Here is a 27,097-nt window from a genome sequence, read left to right as displayed (position 1 = left end):
TTTAAATATATTGAAGATATATTGCTATATATATATATATATATATATATATATATATATATATAATTTTCAATTAAGTTTATTTTATTTTTATTAGTTAAAAACATGTTATATAAAGATATTTTTTTAATCTATTCATTTTATTGTTTTATTAAAAATTTTTAGATATCACTATTATTAGTGCTGTTATCCTTTAATTTATTAGTAAAATAGGTTATACTATAATATTATACGTGGAATCAATGTAATAATATATCATAATAATTTACACGATCTTAATATAAAAACACGTGATATGTCTATGTCAGAAAGAAAATGAAAAAATCGAATGACGCGTTAGTAGTAAAATGTATCAGAACGAATCAAATCGAAACGATCAACTAAAATTTTAATCTCTTAGTAATTTCGAGCAAAAGAATTTTAATAAAATTATTAGGCATTAATTGAAAAATAAAATAATCAGATCTTTAATATAAAATAAAACATTTAAAAAAAGTTAATCTCACAGATTGAAATGTTATTATCGATCAAAAAAAAATAATTCTAATTTTCATCGAAAGAAATCACCGGTTTAAAATGTATACTTTATAATCAATAATGATATTCTTTAAATTTAGAAAATCTTATAAGTTTTGCTTTATTATTTTCCGAAGGAAAGAATTCAAGACTATATAATATTTTATGGTAAATATTAATTCTAAAGAACAAAACACTAAAAGGCATAGTAAATATATTCCTATCATGACTTTTTTTCCTTCCTACTATTTTAATACAATAAAATGATATTTTTTTTAATCTATATTTCTAAAATAATATTAAAATATTCCTATTATATTTGTAAATAATTTTTATTTTTTTATACGTAATTTAGTTATTTAATTATTTAATTATTTTTTATACATAATTTCTGAAGATAATAAAATTACAATTATCATATAATTTTTAATTTTTCATATATATAAATATATAAATATTATATAAATCATATATAAATATTTTACATTTTATGAAACTTTATATTATTTTAATTTGTAATATTATTTAAATTTTTATAATTTTACTTATTAATATTTTGTTTTAATATTTATTTATTTATTTATAATATTATAGATATCAATGTATTTTAGGTTTCCTATGCTGTGAACTTATAATGTGATCATTGAGAATTTGTTTTTATTCCACAAGATTATGACTATAATCATGTAGAATTTAGTATAAAGAAGATGATGCCTCATTTTGTAGCTCTGACACCTATAAGAAGAAGATGTTTAATCATACTTTCAATAGTATTAGTACCATGCGCCATTCTAAATCTTTTATCACCATCAGAGTTGCATGAAGAAACAGTTTTGCAAAATAGTATTGCAGAATTACAAGCTAAATTGGAACATTTACATGCTAAATATGTTACAAGTCAAGAAGAAATAAATTTGTTGTCACATCAATTATTGCAATTAATAGAAAACAATCACATTTTGCCAGATCTTCAATTTCTACTTAACAATACTACATCAAATGTGACCAATATAAAATTACCATCAATATATAATTTTCTTCCTCATTTTTTAAATGATCCTAATAGTCTACGACCAGCATTTGTACAGACTAAAGGCCGTAGTGGAGTTAGTATGGTCCTAGGTGTTCCAACAGTTAAAAGAGAAATACAGAGTTATTTAATGGCCACACTTAAGAATTTATTGGATCGTATGAATCCTGTGGAAACAGCAGATACTTTAATTATTGTGTTAATTGCTGAAGTAAGTATCTATAGGTTGCTTTGTTTAACACTACATTATAGTATACTATAAGACTGAAGTTGAAGAGGAACAAAAAATATTTTTATAACAGTTATTTGATATAAGCTATACTATATATTTTTATAATGCTGCTATGTATTATTATTTAATTTTTGATTAAATTTTTCTAAATATACAAATAATATTAATATTTTAATGAAGATATATTTATAAATTAAATATCTACAATGTTGAAATTACTATCATAATACTAAATAAAATATATAATGATATTATTTTCAAAATATAAAATATATATTTATAAATTTAAATATTTGTTTTTTGTATCAGGATATTATATAGATTTTTTAATGTTTTAAAAGCACTTGTTGAAGTTACTTGACAGATCAGAAACATAGTGATAAATTTGAATTATAAAGAAAGATAATAAGGGAGATAAGAATATTTGTTTATTGTTTAATATCCAAACAATGTTATTATAGTTATTATAGTTAATCGATATCGCTGGTTGATAAAGTTATATAGAATTTAATAAATAACAAACTTAATTTTTGGATTCTAACTAATAGTAATTCTAACTATTTATAATTTTTTATTATATTTAATAAATTTATATGATTGATTTTTAAATTGATCTCAATATACGTTTTCATATCAAATTAAAAAGTATGAAATTTTTTCTATTTTTAAATACAGAATAAATATTTATATAAATATTATATAACATACTTCTTTATATTAAAATTGTAAAAATTATAATTATTGTAAAAATATCTTTTTATTAAATTCTATGCTTTATTAAATTCTATGAGATATCTTATTCTTTTCAGTTGAATAAAAAAATTTGTATAAATGAATATTTGGTAATATTTATATTAAATATTAAAAAAGCAATCTTAAAATTTTGTATTTTTATCTATATATTATTTTTATATATTTTTACAGACAGATTTGGAATATGTAACATATGTTGCAAAACAAATTGAAGTCCAGTAAGTTATATTTAAAGAATTAATTGTATTCAGTTATTTCTTCATGTATTTATTTTATTTATTTTTCGTGTAGATTTCCAGTTGAATTTGAGGCTGGTGTAATTGATGTAATATCTCCATCTATATCTTATTATCCAGATTTATCTAAATTACGTGATACTTTAGGCGATGATCATCAAAGAGTAATTTGGAGATCAAAGCAAAATTTAGATTTTGCATTTCTTATGTCATATGCTCAGACAAAAGGAACATTTTATGTACAATTAGAAGATGATATATTAGCCAAAAAAAATTTTATAACAACAATGAAATCTTTTGCATTACAAAAAATTGCAACTAAAGAAAATTGGTTTGTTTTGGATTTTTGTCAATTGGGATTTATTGGTATGCTGTTAATAAGTTAATTATTAAAAATATTTCTGAATTTATTTTATATTTATGATTTTTCTTTTTAGGAAAATTATTTAAATGCGCAGAATTGCCATGGTTAATTCAATTTTTTTTAATGTTTCATAATGATAAACCAGTTGATTGGTTATTAGATCATTTAGTATCAACTAAAGTTTGTAGTCTTGATAAAGATAGTGTAAGTATATTATACTTAATAATGAATTAAATAGAAATGCATTTTAATAAACATTTTATATATTTATGTTTATAAATATTATATATATTTCAGAAACATTGTAAAATGGCTAAAGCAGAATTATGGGTTCATTATAAACCTTCTCTTTTTCAACATATAGGAACACATTCTTCATTAAAAGGAAAAGTACAAAAATTAAAGGTATAATAAAAAAAGAAAATAATTATTTTTGTATTCTTATATATTTTATAACTATAATATTATGTTTAGGATAAACAATTTGGAAAAATAACATTATATTATGCACACGAAAATCCAGAAGCAATAGCAGAAACACAAATCAAACCATACAAGCAATATACATTACAAAAGGCCTATAAAGGTGAATCATTTTTTTGGGGTCTTTTGCCACAACCTGGAGACCATTTAAAATTTAAATTTTCTCATCCTATTTTTATAAAAAGGTATTTTAAACATATATGATATTTTAAATAATAAATAATTGTAATATTATTATATACAATTTTTATAATATAGGTACTTATTCAGAAGCGGCAATCCTGAACATCCATCTGATAGGTTTTATAATACTACAGTAGAAGTATTTACAAAAATATCTGCATTCATGAATAGAAATAGTAATGATATTACTGAGGATGGTTATATTATTATAGGTATATAATTATATCATATGAATATATGATTTTGCAATGAATTAATAAATTTTTTATCATGAAATTAGGGAAATTTGATGCACTTGGAATTGCTCAAGGAACAGTAGATCCAAAGTTAGGAAAAGTATCAATACTTCGTTTAACTGTACACAGTGAAAGTGAAAATTGGGCCATTTTATCTGAGGTAATGTTTATATAAAAAATATTTTTAAAAGATATTATAAATAAAATTTAAATAGATTTTTATATTTATTTATTTATTTTTTATTTTTTTTTTTATTTTTTTTTGTTTAACAGATTCACATAGTTGAAGATCATCCTAGTTGACCTTCAGAAAAAATATTTCGAAAATTTTTTCGGCATTATTCACAGGGATAAAAAAAGATATGTATAAGTTAATTATTAAATTATTTTTAGTTTTATTTTTATGTCATTGTGTTTTGATAGATTATAAATTAAAAATTATTTTTCGCCGTCCATCATAAAATATCACTTATACATTTTTATCAAATATAATTTTGATCTAATCATAAACTAAATATAAAAAAATTTTATCTTTAAAAGAATCTTATTATTGTATAATATAACAATATAAATTAGGTTTTTTATTAGTAAAAAATGTTATTTTTTTTTTTAAATCAGTTTTAGAGCAATTTATCAAATATTTGACCAATTTTACCAATTTCTAATCGAAACCGTACCTGCATAGTCAATATGTGTTATTTCATTTATTAAAAGACACCACTTATAATTTTATGTATTTTTATAAGTTTTTTTTATGATAATCTCTTGCACAAGGTAATTAATATGAATAACAATTTCAATTACGTAATATGGCGATAAATATAAGTGCCAGACTATTTTAAGAAATATCAACAAATAAATTATTTGTCTTTTCGTAAAAGAAAAAAAATATATTGAAAAATATATACATTTGTAATATGTGTAATTATGTGCAATTAATATACCTTCTGTAATATATTATTGAAGATATAATATTAAAATCTAGAGATTCAGATATAAAATTTATACTGTTTTCATATATGTATTATTTATTTCATATAGCTTCTTATATATATATATATATACACATATATATAAATATACATACACATATAAATATATACCTGTATATGTATTTTCATAAAAAATAAAATATATTTTTTTGAACATTAAAATAATTTTAAATAGAACTGTAAGTATTGTATTATTAAGAAATTATAATAATTTTTTAATAATAATTACGCATACTACATACAGATTAAATCAATTAAAAATTAATTATTCTTTTATAACAATTACATACACATTCTCACAATTCTGTGAAGATAATTATATTCTTAACGAAACAATTACTCTATATGGCTTAGGACTAATAGTAGCTCCATCAATAATATGTTCTATCGTTGGTTTCTCTCCGGGTATTTCAGAAAATGTGAATGCTTGTAACAATGTAGTAACTATAACAAATATGGTGGTTTTTGCTAAATTTTCTCCCATACAGCGATGTTTTCCTATGATAAAATATCAATATTAAAACATTAACCAATTATATAAAATTGATTCTATTCTATATTAGCATATATACCTGCACTAAATGGAAGAAATCTAGATGGTGTAACAATGTTACCACTTTCGTCTATGAATCTTTCTGGTCGAAAGGTTTCGGGATCACTCCATGATTCATCCATTAATATTCCATTGAAACTTGCCATAATTATTGTATTCTAGAATAATGTCAATTATATTATTTCTTAATTTAATTATTTTGTATTCAATATTTCATTATTAGATACTTACTTTTGGTATTTTGTAACCTGATATTGTAGTATCTCTCTGTACTCTATGTGGTAGATTCAAAGATCGGCCTGCAAACATCCTTAAAGATTCTAAGACAATAGCATTCATATATGTCATTCTAAAATAAAATAAATATTGTATGCAGAGGATATTAATTAACAATATTAATCTATTTACAAATTTTTTGACTTACTTTGCTTTGTCTTCCGCAGTTGGAAGTTTATTGCGTCCAATTACTCTGTCTATTTCTTCGTGTGCTTTCTTCTGGACATGTGGATACAGAACTAAATACAAGAAACAAAAGCCAAGAGCTTTAGATGTAGTTTCTGAACCTGCCATGAATAAATCCATGCAAATGGCTACCAATTGAGGCTCTGAAACATCTCAGTATAGGTACAACTGACATAACATAATTTTAAAATATTGTAATGTTTAGATACCTGAAAATGTTTTGCCATAATTTTCAGAATTCAAAACAGTTAGATATATATCTATTAAATTTCCAGGTGAGTCCGAATTAAAAGTATTTTTATGATTATTCACTTCATCCTATAATTACATTACTTAATTTGTTTTATGTAATTGATTTAAAATAAATAGTTACAATAGCTTACTTTGAAAAATTTCCAAAGTTCTTCATGAATTTTTACAAATGATTTATATCCAGATATTTCTGGCGCGATGAATCTCAATAAAGGAAAATGACTAAATGGTGCGCCTAACATGTCAATTTCATTAAGAATTATTGACAAAATCCGTTGAAAATGAATTAATTCCTTGTCATCAATATTGTATCTGAATTTGATATATACAAAAAAAAATATACAATTTGTTATTCTATTAAAAAATTATTTGATTCTTTAATGAATTTAGATTGAAATAAATAATAATGTATCAAAATAATAAAAAACGAACAACCTTTTACCAGTTAGCATTTTCCATAATGAATTAAGCACTGTGATTCCAAAAATATTATGCATTGAAATTATTGTCCCAGGTTGAGCCATATTATTTCCTGTATATTCATTAGTATTCATGTATAAATCTGAAGCTTTTAATTCTTTTTCATTGATTGTATTATTGTTTATTAACTTTGTCTCATCTTTTTGGTTCTTTTTAATTAATTTATATATTTGTCCATCATCAAACTCGTTATTATTGCAATATATTTTAGATTTGTTAATTTGAATATTATGCTCATCATTGATTAATTTTTTGATATATTCAACGAGTGATTGACTCTCCTCTATTATTATTGACATCATATTTTGTCGACCAAAGCCAAAGTCACGGAGATGCTTTAATACGAATCTTCTTTGTTCAGCCCATAAATTTCCATCAACAAGGAGTAATCCTTAAAATCGAAGAAATACAAATATAATTGATTAAATAAAATTAAACATTTGGATGAAGTTTAAGAAAAATTACCTCCATTTTAGTTTCAATGATTTTTTAAAATCTCGATATAACGTTGGGAAATGTTATAGATTTTTTAAACTTTTAAACTTTTAAACTTTTTCCTATACAAAAGTCACAATTAACTTTAGTTTTCGAATATATGAATTGTAAATCCATCAATTTTTTTACAATCATTGGTAAACTGTATGAAAATTTATTTACCATTACTTGCCATTTTAAAATGTCTTGTAAATAAAAATTTGCTCATTAACTAGCAATTTGGTTTTATTATATATCAACATATAAGAATTTTATAATTGATCACTTGTCAGATAAATGTATAAAGAGAGTCACAATAACGATTTTTTTTTATTTATCTTATAAATACCTTATAAATTTATCTTATAAATCTTTGACGTCTTGACAAAAAATCTTGCTTTTTAAAATGAATAAGATGAGATTTAATCTCATTTATCTTCATTAACTCAGCTAATGATTACAAGTCTATTTCTACTATTTATATTTCTTAGGCAATAATTCTCCAGAATTTTATCTTATTTTATTTCTAATATTTGTAAATAATATTATATTATAATATATTGTAATGATATAATATATATATATATATATAAATATATATAAATGTAATAATATAATAAAATATAACAATATTTATATTAAACAAATGGTCATCTTGCTTTATTTGCAAATAATATAATTATTCTGTCATCATCTTGTTTATGTTATTTCAATTCAAATTTTTTTCAGACTGAAAGTTTGTCATTAATTCTTGAGACTTAATCTTATGGTTCAAAAAAATAGCTATCAAATTATTATGAATAGTTATTAAATCCTTTAATCCGATAAAGTTTGTTATTTAATGATATTTTCCTCGATCATAGGATATAATAGAGAGTTACTGCTGAAGATATTATTCTCAAAGTATTTGAGGTTTATTTGAGGTTTTCTCCTCCTTCTTTTTGAAATCAGTTAAAGAAAACTTAAAATTAATTTCTATAATTGCAAAATAAAATTAATTTTTATAAATTTTGATTATATTAATTCCTTCTCTTCCTCCCTTCTTTCTCTTTATTTCTTTTCATACAGTTTTTGAAAATTTTTATTTCTTTAATTTTTTTAATCTTTATCTTATAATTATTGTTGATAATATCAATATTATATCAAATTTAATATAGATTGATGAATTGGTTAACAATAATTAACAATAATTAAACATATATAAAAAAATCGAGTTTGTATCATCATAGTAATATCTATCCATTGAGAGCTTAAGAGATTCATAGAGATTCAAAAAATCCGTGGAATGCGAAAATGAAATATAAAACAATTCATTGGAAGTATCGAAGTTATGATGACAGTAATTAATTAGCAGCAACTTTATTACTTATTATTATAACATTGGTAATTATAATTTTAGTCACTTGAAGAGTTGATTTATATTTTATTTTATATATTCCATAGATGTGAAGAATGTCGTCTTGGATATTCAGAAGTTTGATCTTCTAAAGAAATATGGATCTAATTGGCCGAAACGACCAACCCCATTCTAGCTCGAAGTGATATTATGTTACATATATTTTTTCTATTGGTGAAAAGGATTATCCACTAATCTAATATATGAAGAAAAGAGAACGACATATCAAAACTAAATAAAATAGAAAGATATAAACGAATGATTAATATTGCCAAAAATGTTAAAGATGGAGATAGGAAAATCGAGTAAGAAATCTTTTTTACATTATTTTTTTACATTACTACATTGTACATTACAAGAGCAAATTTCTAAACTCCGCACAATATTAAATGTGGTGATATTAATTCATCCATTATACATGTTGAATGCCAGTTAATGTGCTTATATATTTCTATATAAGTTAATAAATAGCAGTTGTATTTTTATGCTATAAATGTAAATGAATGTATATATACATGCACAAATAAAATTTTATGAAATATGAAATTCGAAAACTAAAGCTGACGGCTATATATAAGAAAGGTCGGCTATATAAGAAAAATTACTACATATTGTTCAAAATGATTTACATATTTCGGTTGTACTTTGGAAAAGTATACGGTTATGATTGACATGAAATTTGGAAAAGTTTAGAGAAAGAAAATGTATTCTAAATCGAAATTTTAGTTTCGACTATTTATTAATTTCCAAAATATCAATAAAAAACTTTCGGTACATTGAATTTTGCCTATATAGATATAATTAATTATATTACACAGACATTATTAATCAACCAGACAAGACGTTGTCATATCATTGAATGTAAAGCAATCACAATATATTCTAGAATACATAGGATAAAATGGATTATTTTAATTTCAATCGATCGATAAAAAATATTTTCAGTATCAATTTAGTATAAGAATTTATTATTATTCCATATTTATTAATGCATATATTTTTTATAATAAATTAGTAAAAATAATAACTAAATTTAAAATAAACTATTAAATAATATCTTTAGAATTATATCTTTTTCAATGATTAATGACTATTATTTATATCATTATTTTTTTCATTTTAATTTTACTGATCAAAAAATATTGAATTTCAAAATCCTGTATTTGCTTGTTATACATTATGAACATATATAGGAAAGATTGAGACTAATAAATTTTTTAATTTTTGATTTTTAATAAATTATGTGAGCAAAATATAATAGTTGTTATATCTAATAAGTTTTATATTATATATTTTATATTATATATATTATATATTTACTTTATTTTATATTATATTATATTTTATTATATATTTAGATTTTATATTATATATTACAGATTATATATGATTAAATGATTAAAAATGATTTAATATAATGACAATTAAACAATAATATTGATTTTTAATATCTTCCATGTTAATTAATTAGGCTATAATATGATATACATTTCACGATCAAACAAATTAAAAGTTTGAAGAGGGAAAAAGCTCTAAAAATTTTAGTTTTGAGTCTTTATTATTTATTAAATATTTTCGAAATATCAATAAAAAATTTGATATAATATTGAATTAATAATTGAATAATATGAATGGATCATCCATGATGCGATCTATTATTTCTTAATTCTTTTTTATTTCTTAATATATATATATTAAAAAATAAAAAAGAATTATTATTCAGAGTTTTTTCCCTTTTTCCTCTCTTTAAAATTTCAACTCATTTAGTTAGAGTATATGTTATACTTTATCCTAATTTTAGATGGTATCAAAAAAAAATAATGACATAAAAGATGTTATTTCTTTTTAGTATACATTTCCATATAGATGTAATATTAATAACAATTTATTATTAATAATTAACTTATATTCAATTAAGTTCAATGTTCTTTATTTATATAAAGAAAAATAGTAGTTTTAAACTATATATTTTTCCTGTCATAACAAATAATATGTTAGGACAATCATCACGTCACGGATATTAAGAAACCATATATATATATATACATATATACTAAGCCATTATTGTTATTATGTTATCTACTTGGCACTTGATGATTATGACTAATATTGAAGACAACTGTTTTTAGATAGAATTCAATATATTTTTAGAAAGCTTTTATTAATATTTTGAAAATTAATATCTAAAGCTAATTATAGAATTTTAAATTTGGGATCCACTTCTCTCTCTTTTCTCCTCTAAATTTTATGGAGAGAATATATATTTTTAATAAAAGCAAAAAAATATTTAAAAATTATTAAAATTGAAGAGAAGATAACGTTTCTATAACTTTATCAATATTTAAATTAAAAATGAAAAAATAAAGAATGATAAATTGATAGATCGTAAGTAGCGATTGTGTATAGTTAATAATGAAGTAGTAAGTGATTGAATGAGTAAATAATGACTCAAGAGAAAATTAGGGTAATTATCTAAAAATTAGACTTCTTCACTGATTTTGATAATTTTTTGGTATATTGTAAATGATAGTCACCATCTGACTTTAGTTTTTGAGATATTACATAATAATATTTCTTATATATACGTTCATGAGTAAAAGCATACAATCAAAATTTACTTAATGCTTCTACAAATAAACCACAGTGACTTGTTATTCATTCAAAATGTATAACAGATGGATTAATTAGGAAGTTATATATATTTCCTCATAAATTATGATGGATTTAAAATATTTTATCTAAACCATATCTAATTAAGTTTGGATTAAAATTATCGATTTATAATGATTAAAATTATAATAAACTCTTAAATAAATGTAATAATGATATATTTGGAATTTAGATGATTATAGTTTTAGTCATCCAAAGATTATTTTATGTTTTATTTTTATAATTTGCGAATTCGCAAAATATTTGAATTGAGATATTTTAAATCCACTATGAAGAAATAATTTTTTGATCAATTCATTCGAATTATATATTTTGGATTCCAATTGCATGTATAGAAATACTAAATAAGCGTATGTTTATATATATATTTATTGTACAGACAAAATTTTATATAATAATAATAAATCTTTTTTTAAATATCTCAAAAAATAAGAATGAGCAATAATTATATATATAAGAAAAAATTGTTCAAATTTTTGTCCTCTAGAAAATCCAAAAATCACTAAAATTAGTGAAGAAATTTTAGACAATTTTTTAGACAATTATCAAAATAGTCACTTCTAATTTTTTAAACAAATTTTTTAAGAAAAAAATTTAGAAATTAAAATTGAATATTACCTCTATTAATGCCGCCTGTTCTTTTGTCATATAATATACCAAACGGTCTTCCATCGCAATCTTCATTAGAAAGCATCGATTTTATGCTCTTATATTCATTTAACACCACAATATGATTTACTCCAATTTTCAATCCAATTATTGGTCCATATTTTTTGCTCAAAACAGAAAAAGTTTTGAACAAATAATGGTTTTTTTTGCGTAAACGAGAGAATTCTAAGGCGCTGCCCAAAATTGGCCACCATTTTGGACCTAAAATTTTTAGAAATAATGCAATTGTTTTTTATTTGTTTTACTAATTTTTAAAAAATTTTTTAAAATAAATTTTATCTTAATTAATTATTTAATTAGATAATTAAACTTAACTAATTAATTATAATTAATTTAACATCTAATAACTTTTAATATGCGCTTTTTATAATTTTTAATATGTTATGTAAAAAAGCAAAGTTTTGCTTTTTCCCAGAATCCACATTGATTTTTGAAAAAAATCAATTTTAAAAATGTTACAATTAAATTTTTCAACTTTGTTTTAATAATAGTTGTTCTTAACACGAAGTGATTTTTCTGGATTTATTTTTTTTTCTTATTTCCAATAAAAATTTAAATTAGTTATTAATTAAATTAATTATTAGATTATAAATATTTAAATAGATTATAAATATTTTAAATTATTAAAATTATAAATAACAAAACAAAGTTAAAAAAATACCAAAAATTATAAAATCATTTTTATTTTCAATATAAATGCGAAATAGTTTGACAGATGCGATCAAAAATAGAGCAACTATCATGTTAATAACAAAAATTCTTATATCTTTATCTAACATTATCAAAGCATAATAATTTCCTATAATTTCAGGTTAAAAACACCGATGACTATTCCAACATATCAAAATTATAGTTAAGAGATGCTTATTGAGTATCATGTTGTCATTCATTTTGTTAATTTATTTCGTTCCTATATTGAAAAAAAAATATAAAGAAAAAAAAAATTTGTATTTAATTGGTTTTCTTAGCAAAAAAGTCTGCTCTATAATGTGATTAAATTTTTTCTTAAAGTTTTAATTTTTAAAATAAATTGAAAAATGATTATAAATATATTTTTAATATTCTTTTAATTTTGATCATTATTTAAATTTAAATTTGATGTTTATAATCTTTATATAAACATCTAATATATATAATTATTTATGTCATTTTTATTCAAAATAGAATTTCTTAGGATTATTTCATGTCAAGAAAAAATTGAACTATTAATAAAAGCACAAAATATTTCCAAAGTTGAATATAATTTTTTTAAAATTAATTTTTTTAAAAAAATAGATTCTAGAGAAAAAATAAAAGATTTATATTTACTATATTAAAATCTATAAGAAACATTTATTGAAAGTTACAAAATCGAAAAAAGTTAAGATTTAAAAATTCGAATAATATGTATTAAATATAAAAATATAAAAAATATATAATTTATTTATGGAACAATTTTGGATTTGATTTGATTCTAGAACAAACAAAGAATTCTAAAATTAAAAATATCAAGAAAGATATTGTTAATTTAACTTAATTTAAAAATATTGTTAATTATAATAAATTATAATTTTTATATACAAAATTTTATATTTATTTTAGGATACTTTGAAAAATGACGTATATTGTCATACGTGCTATTTCGAAAATAGTGTGTGTGTATATATATATATATATATACTCATTAAATATTGCTTATATATATATATATATATATATATAATAATGTCTATAAATGTAATATTAAATATATAGTACCAAAAAGATTTTAAAAATACTAAAAGATTTCAAAATGAATATATATTATATGTTATAATTTTATATTATTTTGTCAATCTTTTATTTCTATAAATTTCAAATTTAATCGGGTATTAGTGATTTTTAGAAAAATATCAAAATTTTTTATTAACTTACCGATTAACTTTCTTCTCATCAATTTTAAGAATATATTAGAATATATTGATTTTATTTTGAGTAATTTTTTTCTTTATATATACTGGCAATCGGCTTTAGTTTTCCAATTATTTACCAAAATATTTTTGGTACTATAAATTGAATTCCGTCCAGGTATAAAATCGTAAATATGTATGCATTAATATAGAATTATAAAAAGCGAAAATTGTTCAAAATGATATTTTTTATATCATATTTTATTATGTTTATTATTATATTTCATATTAAATATTCATATTTATTCATTATTTATATTTATATGTTCATATTATTGATTAAAATTAATAATCATATTCATTAATATAATATATATATATAATATTTATAATGAAAAATTATTCATATTCAATAATGAAAAATTTAAACAATCATTGAAAAAAATTAAGAATTTTAAGCTACTAAGAATATAAATCAATTTTATATCATCTGAATCGGAAACTATACAGAAAGATTTGATGCTGAGTGTCTTAATAATAATTTTTTTCATTTTGAACAATTTTGAACATTTGAATTTGATGTGAATGTAAAGTTCAATATTTTCAACCAATATTGATATATAAAAAAATATGTTTTTTTTTTAAATTTTTTTAAAATTCAAATCGAAGTTAATAAATTAATATTAAAAATAATATTAAAAATAAAAATATATATACGAATTTTTAATATTGTAAAAAAATCATTCTAAAGATTGAAAAATCATATAATATTGAACTAAATAAATATTAATTTACAAATTAATCAAATAAATATTTCGGTAAAAAATTTTTAAAAAATGCACCAAAATGTGCAATAAATTCCATATATCATTTTAATAACAAATTGAAAAATTTAATAAAAATTTAAAAATAATTATATAAAAAAATTTAAACATATTATGATATAGTGGTTGAGAAAACTTCTTTTTAATTCTGTTTAACTTCTGTTTCTGAATAATATAATGTTATTCTTGTTATGTGAAAATTCACCGAAAGAAATTGAGTCAATTTTAATAGTAGAAGGAATATTGTCTCTGTTCTGACTTCATTTTTCAAAATATGATTAAAACAAAAATTATATTTCTCTGTATTCACAATGTAAAAATAAAATAAGAATTGAATTTATTAAGAATTTATTAAGATTTATTAAGATAATAATTATAAGAAAAGTATTAAAAAATATAATTTGATGTAATTAAGTATATTAGTTATTTAATTTTCATCATTTAATCTTAAAAAACAAAGCAATTATAAAATACAACTTACAACAACAAATATGTTTTGCACTTAAAATTCATCTTTTTGCAGATTATATTCGTTTTTTTTCTTTAATCAAATTCATTCTTTTGCTTTTGATTTGAAAAAAAGATGAATATAATTTAATATAATCATTGTATCCTATTAAAGATTCACGATCTGAAATGAATGTACAAAAGAAAGTACACAAACATTTTTACAAATTTAAGAAAGAAAACTCAAAACTTTGTTAAATTCTGGATCTAAGAGTTTTTTTGAATTTGGTAATACTTTTTTATATTTAAAAGAACTTTTTTAATCTTTGAAGATAAGAATTAGTTGAATCAGCTAACAACAATTAATAGACCAATATAACTAAAGAACGTTTTTGAATCTTGAGCTAAAAAGAACAATTCTTGTACGTAAATAAAATTTATTAGAGACAAAATAGAATTTTGAATTGACAAAATTTGTTAACTTTGAACAAATTTTTTTAAATCTAAAACTTTCATAAAACTTTCTAGATTTGTATTTATAATTAATAATTTATACTTGAATTTTCACTTGTATTTGAATAATTTAATTAAAACATTAAAATTTTGTTATGAATCATTTTTATTATACATAAAATATGTATAATATTTGTGCTATGAATGGGAATATTATATTTTTTTATATTAATATAAAAAAAAGTTAATAAAAATTATGTTTTTAATAACATATTTCAAATTTGGTTGGAAATCTACTCTTATCAGTAAATAGTCAATAAAATTTAAAACACATTTGAAACTAAATAATAATCATATATATATATTTCTATACATATTTTCTTCTAATTTTAATTTAGATTAACATTATTTAATATTATAATTGTTTATTTAGTATATAATATTTAATATTTTATTAACATCACGAGTTTTAGGTTCAAACTTATTATTAGATTATATAAAAATTATATAAAAACAATGATTATCAATAAGTGACAATATCGTGCTAGAAAATTTTTTGAATATTTCAAAACTAAGATCGAACGATAACAATAACATGTATAAAAAAATTGTTCAAAATGATGATATATTTTAAGATTTTAAAAATTGGATAATTCTTTTTCTGTATAATTATTTTTCGATAAGAATTTTTCAAATAATAAAACATCGATATTTAAAAAATTCTATTAATTCACTTTCTATTTAAAAAATTCAAAAAAATCTTCTATTAGTCATTTTAAAAAAAATTCTTGTATAGCAAAAGATTAATTCTCTATTAATTCTTTATATAAAAAAAAAAAAAATAAAGTGAATATTTTATTTTATTAATTTCTAAAGTTTGTGGACTTTCGTAAACTAAAAATAAAAATAAGTTAAGATATGATTGATAAGTTTTAACTTGTTGATTTTATTTGATGAATATATTCATATTATTTTTCATTATTTTTTAATTAAAATTTTTAAATTGAAAGCTAAAAAATTATTATCTCAAAAATTTTAATAAAACTATTAGAATTTAAAAATATTTTTATTACAATTTTTGAGATAACAAGAAAATAAAACAAATACAATGTGTAAATTAAAAACAAATTTTATGAAGATGTTCATTTCAAAAATATCATTTAAAAAAGAATGATATTTCTAATTTATCTTTTATTTTTCTCTTTTAATAAGAAAATTATGAATGTTTAATCTCGTCAAAAATATCATTGAATTTATATATTAAAATGATTGATTTTTCAAAAAGATAAATTGACATTTCATTTTAATTTATTTTGCAGCAAATATATTTGCTCTAAATTACGCATATTATATATTTCTAAAATTACACAGTTAATAAATTGAAATATGTTATTATTTAAAAAAATGAGGAATCAATCATGTAATATCATATAATTATATATATTAAGAAATATAAATAATATATTATATCATTAAAAAATATAATACCTGGAGGATATCCTTTCGGTTTCTGCACGCCAAGATATAGCAGCAATAATAGTAGTATTATACTCAATATCATGGAGAACATTCTGCGAATATAAATAATCTATTACTTTTGCAATTTCTTAAAGATTATTTCCTTATATATAAGTTTTAATTCAAATATTCAGATATTTAAAACTTAATATTAATATTAATATTTAAAACTTAAATATTTATTAATAAATAATGAATGAATAATGAATATAATGAATATCATATCATTTGCGTTTTTTATTGTTTGACATCAAAATTAAAATTAGAAAAATATGAATATTTTTTAAATATATTTGCATAATGATATCGAATTATAATATAATGTTATATAATTAAAAATAGCATTGAAGATCAAAATAATAAAATAAAAGGAATAAAAATTAAATTAAATTATATGATAAAAATTAATGCTTACAATTTATAAATGCTTACAATTTTCGTAATATCTTGAAAACATATTGAATGATTTTATAAACTGTATAAAATCTACGTGATTATTATTAATTTGATTCCATGTTGTTAATAAAAAATGACTTCATTTGAATTCATTTGAATCAATTCTATTACATTTACTTTTATGGCATTTTTTCATTGTATATATTGTTCGCTAATTTAAGAATAATATATTAAAATAATAGTGTAATTTTAAATTAATTTAATATTATAATATATATATATATAATATAAAAATATGGATGTTTGTAAACACAAGACTTATAAATGTTTTACTGTATAGTTCGTCAAATATACGATTTGAAATTTTGTGTGATTTTGAAGATCAAAGTCAACTCATCATGTCATCATGTTATAGATCGCTAAATGATCGTTTATCCATTGAAAAATAACTTAAAAAAAAATATATATTGATTTTGAAAAATACTAAATATCATTTTGATATCACAAAAAAATTAAGATATTAAAAAATTTAAATTGTATTTATCTGCTGCATTTCTTAAAATGCTACATAATCTATTTAAAATATTTTTTTATTACAATCAAGCGATATTTTATTACATACGAAGCGATATTTTGTATTAGATAATAGTTCTTATTGACTTACTTTGTATATTATATATTTTTATGTATATTTTTAAGTAACCATATAAAATAAAAATAATCTCATTGAAATTAAATAGAATTTTATGTCATGACTTTTTTTATTTTATAAAATTCGAAAATAACTTTGATCTATTGATCGAGTTTATATTTTTTTTTGTTTTTTTCATATATATTGTATTCTTTTACATAATTTTTTCTAAATGAATTTACATAAATAATATAAAAATAAAAATCAGATGTATTAGATATATTTTATTCAATATGATCAATTTCAAAAATCATCGTATCTTATGAAGAATTAATTGCAAAATTTTGTTTTTAAATGAAAGTAAGTATATTTAAAATATAATTAATTATACAAGAGATTATTCAATTATTCAATTATTCAACAACTTCTTTTATGGCAGAAAATTTTTTTGGTATAGATTCAAAATTTCAATATTTTTTTATTTTGAATATAACTTCACTTAGAAATATTTTTTTATAATAAAATAAAGTTATATATATATCGATTTTCTATTTTCGATACTTCTCTTTTGTGAATTGAAAATATTATTTTCTAAACAATTCTAATAATTTTAATGCAATTTAAATTCTTATTCATATATTCTGACATTAATTACATTATATATGAGCTATATCTCAATATATTAGCATCAAAGCGAAAAAATTGCGAAAATACTATGAAAGTATTTTTACTACATTCGAATAATAATAAATTTGTGAAATTGTCTTCTAAACTTCAATCGATTAATTGGAAAATAAATTGACATGAATAAATTTTTATCTTATAAATAAAAATTCACAATTAAACATATATATTTTTTACTATTATTTTATAATTTATTTATTCCTTTAGGATAATAAGATATTTTCTAATTATTGTTAATTTTTTTTAGCATATAGAAGAGAGACTATTAGTTCATAGACAAAGAAATACATTACAATACAATACATTACAATAGATTATAAAGTTTAGAATATTTAAAAAAAAGAAGAAAATTTGCATAAAGATAAATTGCATAAATTCAAAATACTCATAAAGCTTGAAAATTAATGTTTAGACAAAAAAAAAACGTCGTTACATCAGAATCGAGATAATGTTATTTTAGGAAAAAAAAATCATTTATTAATACTAAATAGATAAAACAAAAATTGAAATTACTAATAAAGATCACTTAAATGAAATTATCTTTATTTGAAGCTGAAGTACATGATAGAATCTAGAAAGAAACTGCGCATTTCAGAAAAAAATGCTCAAAAAACATTTAAATTTTAATAAAAAATATAATAAACCGATCACATTTTAAATGTTTATTATTTGGACAAATCCAAATTTGAATTACAATTGAACAAACGGAAATAATATGTATGAAAAAAAAAGAGACATTTAAATAAAATATTATCATTCTAATTATAAAATATAATAGAGATTCTAGTATGATATGAGATTATTTTAGTAATACAAAAGTTGAAAAATTAACAATTATTGATGATATATATATATATATATATATATATTAACGGTAGCAAAATACACAAAAATATTTGAAAAAAATTTACTTCCATCAATTAAATTTCCATTAAGAAATTTAAATGAGAAAATTATGAATTCACTGTTGAAAAACACTGTCGCACAAAAGAGATTCTTTGCTTTGATTGCGAAGAATTATTTATCCTCATTTTGTTGACCTCTTGACATCACACTTAACATTATATAATAATAGAAGAACTATAATTTGAATATTCGAAATTATAAATATTATTTTCATTTAAATGAAAGGATAATTAACAATCTAAGATTGAAAGTTAATTTCGAAACTATTAATTATTTTAATATTATATATATTAATATATATAGATATATTATATATCTTATATAGTATATCGATTACATTAATTATTTGATATTATATATATTAGTATATATAGATACATTATATATATAGTATATTGATTACATATATTAATACATCTATGTCTTCGTATACACATTATTACTTTAATTACTCGAATTGAAATTATATTTATAAATTAAGTTATTGTCACAAATCATAATTATCCCATACATATTAAGAGAAATAAAAAAAAATTTTTATATTATATTGATATTAGAATATTCTGGATTTTATGTCTACGTTAATGCATTGAAATTTAAATATAGATTGTCGTTTTGACAGAAACGTTTTTTATTATCTCTCTCTGTCATGCAATTGAATCAATATACATACTAATATTGACAAACATCATGCTAGAAACAAAAATGTATAAAAATGTATAAAAATAGTTTTTTTTTATGTTAACCAATCATATTTGTTCCGCGAGATTTCTTTCCAGCAGTGAATTATATATCACATTTTAGTAATCAATAATAAAAATAATGATAACAATTTGAAAATTGCAAAAGTCATTAAAAAATTTATCGAGAAAAATAACATACTGCTTATTTCTTGATTATCATAGATTTTCAAATCTCTTTCAATTGAGCAGTTGAAAAATAAACTGGATAGGAAAGTATCAAAAAAGAAAAAATATGTAAAAATGAAATTAATAAGTTTAAAAAAAAAACATGAAATGAAATTCCGTAACAATTTGATGATTTCAAAAAAATGGCATATTTAATATTAATATTTAAAAAAATTTTTAAATATTTAAAAAAAATTAATATTAAATATGCCATATGTTTGTTCATCATTCAGAAATCAAAATTAAAAGCTATTAATTTTCTTAATAATATTTTAGTGAAAGTTTATTATAAAAAAATTACAAAAAATTTCGTTTATAGATAATGTTAAGTTAATTTTTGATAGATGGTAATTATAAAAAGTTCGTTAATTATATTATTAAATATATAATATAATATTATATAATATAATTTAATATAGAATAAAACTCTTTATTAATATATAATTTAATAAATTTTTTTATATAATAATATAATAAAATTGCTTTGATTTAGAATTTTATTTTATTATAATATTAAGGTATTTTTGTAAATATTTTGTTTTTTGCTTGTTTTAACTATATCCTTTTATTAATATTTTATTAAAATAATAAGCATGAACTTAAATATTGACTATAGTATTAAAATTTGAATATTTTGAAATTTTAATTTAATTTCAACTTAATTTTAATTTATTTTGTAAAGTTTTTATTATTATTGTAAAGTTAAATATTATTTATTTTTAACAAAATTAAAGGATCATAAATTTTTATCATAAATTTTAATAATTTTAATAATCAAATTAAATTAAATAATGAAAAAAAATTTTCCATTTCATATAATTACAAATAGTCCATGACCTATTATTCTTTCATTTAGATTATTCAATATATTAACTAGAATTACAATTTGAATTTATTTTTAAAATTTAATTTAATTAATACAACATTAATTATTATGATTTCATGATATTATTCGAGAAAGAACATTTCAAGATTTTCATACTCAAGATTTTTAAAATTTTTGCGAAAAAAAATCGTACAATGTAAATTTATCAAAGCCTAAAGTCTTTATTTTTTTATTTCTGAATTTCCATAATAATTTTCTTATACTTAAAAACAGGACGATAACAGAATGATGATAGTTTTTTCAAAGAAATTTTAATGATTCTATGAAGCTTTTATTTTTATTATCTTCAATTTTATCTTTTTGAAAATTACTTTTTGTTATAGAATAGAATAAAGAATTAAAAAAACTTTTTTTTTTTAAATTTTTATAAATTCAAATTATTTTATGAAATTTAAAAAATTTTTCTTAGAATTGAATTGAGATCATTTTATAGAAAAAGCTTTCTCTTTAATATTTATTCTCTTATTAATTTCTCTTAATAACTCTAAAAAATTGAATATATAATTAAATTTATATTTAGCATGTTTACCATGTCTAAGAATGAATGTTATTTCAAATATGAATATTATAAAATGTGTAATACTTTTAGAGAGATTCTAAATAAAATTATAAAAAAAGTTCATATATACATATATATCCGATAAGGTTTAATTAAAGTATTATAAATATTTTAAATTTATATTAAATAAAGTGAGGCAGCAATATTGCTTACATAGTGGAGTCCCTTAATGAATAAATATATTGTTATTCTTTTATTTCTAAATTTCAATAATATACAATATACATAAATATCATGTATATCAATATACATAATTATACAAAAATCTTATATCGTTTAAATAAAATATCACTTTAGCAACGCTATTTCAATAACACATTGTGCTGCAGAGTCAAGTTCAAAATCTGATAAAATAATATTTGAATGCATATTTAAAATAATGTTATATAAGTAAATAACCTTCATATAAAATTAAATTATATGATAATAAATAATAATTAATTATCATATATATTTTATTATCAAAATAATTTTATTTAAAAAAATTAATGTGAACAATAAATAAAAATATCATTAGTATGCAATTCTAATGTAAAAAAGAAAAATGCAATATGATTTTTTTTTATTATATAATATAAAATTTGGTATTAATATGATATAATTAAAATATAGATATTGAATTTCGATTTATTATTATTATTATTATTTTCTATTCAGTAATCTCGGAATATCGGAATAAAAAACATTGAATTCAAACAAAATAGAGACAAAGATTTTTCAACTGATTAAAAATATTAATAATCTAAAAAATTCAAATTGATTCAAGTGATTTTATTATTAGTTTTTTGTATATGCGAAGATAAGCAAATTTATGTGTAAAAATTTAATCTTTTTAATCTAAAATCTTATAGGAATGTTTTAATTTGATTCCATGGATTTCAATAATTAGATAAATTGAGTTTCAAGCAATGATTCAACTATGGATTTAAATAAAGTAATGTATGTCAATATTTACTGAAATTTACTGAAATTTATTTGAAGTAATTTTTTGTAAATAGTTACACAATGCATATATTTTATATTATTAAGAATTAGAAATATATAAAAGAATCTATCATTTATATATAAAAGAATATTAGTGTATTTATTTTTATTGAAAAAACTACCGCACACCCAACTGAGCGTTCTCGCTCTTTCGCTGTTTCACTATATTTAATATAAACTTAAAATTCTTAAAGCTTATTATAACTCATTATAACTTATTAATTAAGCCTTATTGGATATATATATGAATTTTTTTTTATTATTTTGATGTCTAGTATCATATCTCCAAAAATATTCCATATTTTTATGAATATACATATATGTGTAATAATATCTGTATTATAAATAAAAACAACATTTTTCTTTGCAAAAATTTTCGTTAAGATTTATTAATGAATTATAAAAAATATTAGCTAATCACAGAACGCATAATCATGAGAATAGCGTTAGCTATATGGCTACTGAGCACGAACAAATTCAACATATCTCAAAGAAAGTGTGTTAATATACGAAAATATCGATTGAAATTTATTTATTAAAATATAAGCAATTATTAAATTTTAGATGAAGCAAGATAGAAATAGAAAAATCGCTTTGTTTCCTGTTACATCATCAATGTCCAATGTTCTTTCTTTGTCTTATCTTGCCTAATTTAAATTGCTTATAATTTAATAAATATATTATTGACATTTTTATATCATTTTTTGTTTATTTTAATGATTTTTTAAAGATATTAATATTATTAATATTTTGCATACATATATGATAAAAAATTGAATTATTTCAAATATAATTTAAAATAATTTTTTGAATTAAAATCTTTTAAGATTTGATAATTTAAGTAGTTTTTGGTAGCATTTCTCGTAGTTATTATATAATAGAATTAAATATAAAAAAGGAATAAGTAAATAAAGTAAAATTCAAGTATAAAATTATAAAAAAGAATAAATATGCATATATATTTATCAATTTGTATCTTCAATTTGTTTTTTTATCACTTCAATATTCAAACCTATATTTTTCTTGTTATTCTTTTTTATGTTCGATTTCATTCAAATATATGAGAAATACTATTAAAAATTTAATCAAAACTTTCAAAATTATTAAAATTTTTAAATCTTACAAAACTTATCAAGAAGTTTAAAAGTCCTAGATTTCGAATTATATTCAAATTAATTCGAATCTTCATTGTCTTAATTTAAAATTGAGATTTGAATATTCATCTACACTTTGATGTGTAATGAATAAATCTCAATCGATATGTATTTATTTTAAAATGTTTCTCAAAATATCCTACGAATATATTAATCTTATATACAAATTTCATTAAAAACAAAATTTTCATTTATTTTGAGAACTTCATTTGTTAATCAAGATCAAGTGTACAAAAACTTTTAAAACTGTGTCTCAAAGAATAAGTTTAACAAATTAATGGTAATTTCTGTAATTGAAAAAATTCATGATATTATCCGGTTTTAAACATTTTAAACCAAAATGCACGAGTTTCTGCTGGAGCTCTTGAAAAAGAAAGTGAGATACGACTTATGAGAGAAAGTCACATACGGAAGGACCGATACATGCTCTCACTTTCATTATTTCGTAACTTATTACATAATTTATTTTTTATTATTTTTATATATTTTTTCAAACTTTTTTTCTTTTTTTTCAAATATCATACATCATTTTATATTTTTTAAATTTCGATGCGAATTACAGATCTCATATTTATGAGAGAATGAATATTATTATTATTGTTTGTTTATTTTTTTCTTATATTTTGATTAAACGAATCATCCTTGCAAATTTTTTTAAATTAAATCTTTGTTTGTCAATAAACATATTTTTTTAAGCAATAAATAATAATTAATGAATTTCTAACTAATAAAAAAAAAATATAGTGAAAATAAAAAATTGATTCCTTTTTAGAATAACTTTGTCATTAATTAATCTTCTAATTGCATCTGATCATTAATAAATTCAGTCACATTCAGTCCAATGATAATGTTTGAAAACTTATAAAATTAAAATTTTTATGATAAATAATCATATTATAATATGAATCACATTTTTTGAGATAAGTTGTTCTGAAAGATTGAGAAATAAGAAAAAGTTCTTAATAAATTTTTATCAATTAATTTTTTTTTTATGAAATGAATTGAAATTACTTATATCTTATGATTACGCATAAAGTAATTGATACATATTTGAAAAATTAGAAGGATATAATAAATAAATAATGTAATAAAAAAGTATATGCGAAGATAAGCAAATTTGTGTGTAAAAAAATACATTTAATTTTTCTAATCTGAAATCTTATAGGAATGTTTTAATTTGATTCCATGAATTTTAATAATTAGGTATCAGCTAATTGAGTATCAGCTAACAAATGATTCAAATAACAAATGAAAATAATAAAAATAGCAAATTATGAAATATAATTTAATATTACCAAATATTCATATTAATATATCAAATGAGTGAAATATTCATAAAAAAAAAGAAAAATTCATTTTATTTTTTAATATTAAAAATTTTAGAATCACTTTTTGTCCATTGAAGTGAATAATATATTTTTCTAATATCTTTGGTATTTTTTTTTTTGGCATTATTCATTGTTTAGATAGTTTTAAAATAATTAAAATTGGGCATTTTTAATTTAGAATAAAAATAATAAATAATTCGAATAAAACAAAGAATAAATTTATTTCAAATAAAAATGTTTGCAATTTTAATATTTTATTTAAAATAATAATATTTATATAATAGAAGATAACAAATATAAAAATTTTTTATATGTAATATAAATTATATCAAATAGTGCAAATCAAAAAGTACGAAAAAGAAAGTAAGTATTGTTCACTACGAGAAAAGTTCCACAAAAGGAATGCGGATTGGTTGGAGTAAAAAGAAAAACAATAATAGAATTTATTGAAGCAATAATTTCACATAACTCTATAATTGAAAATAACATTTTATTAAAATTATGTTATTAATACAATAGAATCCCTCTATTCATGATTTTGAATGTTCAAAAAATCAAATCTCACGTAGCGTGTGATATTAGTGACAAGAGGGTGTAATAAACGCGTGGTCTTGAAAAGCGTCAAAGATGGGGATAAGTGAACGATTCTTCTTGTGCTGCCCCGTGAACTTCTTTTCAGCAGTGAACAATACTTAAATCTAGATAAAAAAAAAAAAAAGAAAATAGAAATTTCATATAGAAAAACTAATTTTTGGGAATTGAAAAACTATTTTATTATAAAAAAATATCTTTATTATTTTTATATATTTTATATAACTCAAAAAAATATCTAAGTATCAAATAAGAGAAGATAAATTAAGATAATTTATATTTTATATTAAATAATATTAAAATATTAATAAATATATTCAAATAGTATTATTTAAAATAAAATAAGATAGTAAATAAAGAATAAAATAAAAATTTTGTTTGAATAATTATTATATATTATACAATTATAATAATATTATATATACAATTTATTTGAATAAAAATTTATTTCAGTAACGTTTAATTCTTAAAAAAAATTATCTATTTTTGATTTTATATAAAACAAAATTTATTTTTTTTTTAAACTAAATGAAATTTTTAAATACAAATGATTCTCTCAATATATAATATAATATAATAATGTATAAAATAATTTTATAATTTTTAATTTTATATAGAATTTTTTTTAATAAATTAGTGGTAAATTAACCTTTTCATTAAAATGTTTAAATTGATCACTTACTTTGTATTTGACAAATTCACTCTTCCGTTGTGTAAGCAAAACTGACTGTGGACCAGCTTGGAAACGGCTTTTAAATCTCCCCTCTACACTTTCATTCATTTTTTTCAGGAAAAAGTTGAATAACAGTCTTAAGAACTCTATTTTTTTTTATGACATTATGAAACTTAAATATTATTTTACTCTTGTTATCAAATATAATAATTAATATAAAAATATATTAATTTTTTTTAAACTAATTATTATTAGAAATAAATTTATTTACAATATATAACAAAATATCAAATTTTGATATCAAAT

The 27,097-nt window shown here is 19.2% G+C and overlaps 2 protein-coding genes and 2 long non-coding RNA genes across 5 annotated transcripts; 3 read left to right on the top strand and 1 right to left on the bottom strand.

Annotated features, from left to right (window-relative positions):
• The first annotated feature begins 75 nt into the window (after window positions 1-75).
• Window positions 76-5,187, top strand: Mgat4a (alpha-1,3-mannosyl-glycoprotein 4-beta-N-acetylglucosaminyltransferase a). Its single transcript, XM_086915799.1, has 10 exons — window positions 76-684; window positions 1,128-1,757; window positions 2,703-2,749; window positions 2,823-3,133; window positions 3,205-3,335; window positions 3,429-3,536; window positions 3,606-3,799; window positions 3,873-4,009; window positions 4,078-4,193; window positions 4,307-5,187. The coding sequence occupies exons 2-10, from the start codon at window positions 1,224-1,226 to the stop codon at window positions 4,334-4,336; spliced, it is 1,608 nt and encodes a 535-aa protein (XP_086771925.1). The 5' UTR covers window positions 76-684; window positions 1,128-1,223; the 3' UTR covers window positions 4,337-5,187.
• Cyp303a1 (Probable cytochrome P450 303a1) lies at window positions 5,044-26,937 on the bottom strand. 2 transcript variants are annotated; one of them, XM_031916541.2, is made up of 10 exons: window positions 26,801-26,841; window positions 17,062-17,144; window positions 11,931-12,182; window positions 6,728-7,163; window positions 6,424-6,604; window positions 6,250-6,358; window positions 6,003-6,183; window positions 5,810-5,927; window positions 5,598-5,736; window positions 5,044-5,523 (listed from the first exon to the last, which is right to left on the bottom strand). In XM_031916541.2, the coding sequence occupies exons 2-10, from the start codon at window positions 17,141-17,143 to the stop codon at window positions 5,342-5,344; spliced, it is 1,680 nt and encodes a 559-aa protein (XP_031772401.2). In that variant the 5' UTR covers window position 17,144; window positions 26,801-26,841; the 3' UTR covers window positions 5,044-5,341. The 2 variants fall into 2 exon arrangements, with proteins under 2 accessions (XP_031772401.2, XP_086771923.1); XM_086915797.1 differs by lacking the exon at window positions 11,931-12,182 and having other exon boundaries at window positions 26,801-26,937.
• LOC116414372 (uncharacterized) lies at window positions 6,062-6,733 on the top strand. Its single transcript, XR_015294603.1, has 3 exons — window positions 6,062-6,202; window positions 6,277-6,315; window positions 6,477-6,733. It is a non-coding gene; the product is annotated as an uncharacterized LOC116414372 (long non-coding RNA).
• On the top strand, window positions 8,741-13,033 carry LOC147656333 (uncharacterized). Its single transcript, XR_015294604.1, has 2 exons — window positions 8,741-8,947; window positions 12,793-13,033. It is a non-coding gene; the product is annotated as an uncharacterized LOC147656333 (long non-coding RNA).
• Window positions 26,938-27,097: the final 160 nt, after the last annotated feature.

This window comes from Apis florea, unplaced genomic scaffold, assembly GCF_048593485.1.
Source record: "Apis florea isolate Af1SG1 unplaced genomic scaffold, ASM4859348v1 contig_3794_pilon, whole genome shotgun sequence".
NCBI classification, from domain to species: domain Eukaryota; kingdom Metazoa; phylum Arthropoda; class Insecta; order Hymenoptera; family Apidae; genus Apis; species Apis florea.
The sequence above is the reverse complement of the archived record's forward strand: the minus strand, read 5'-3'. Positions and strand labels throughout refer to the sequence as shown.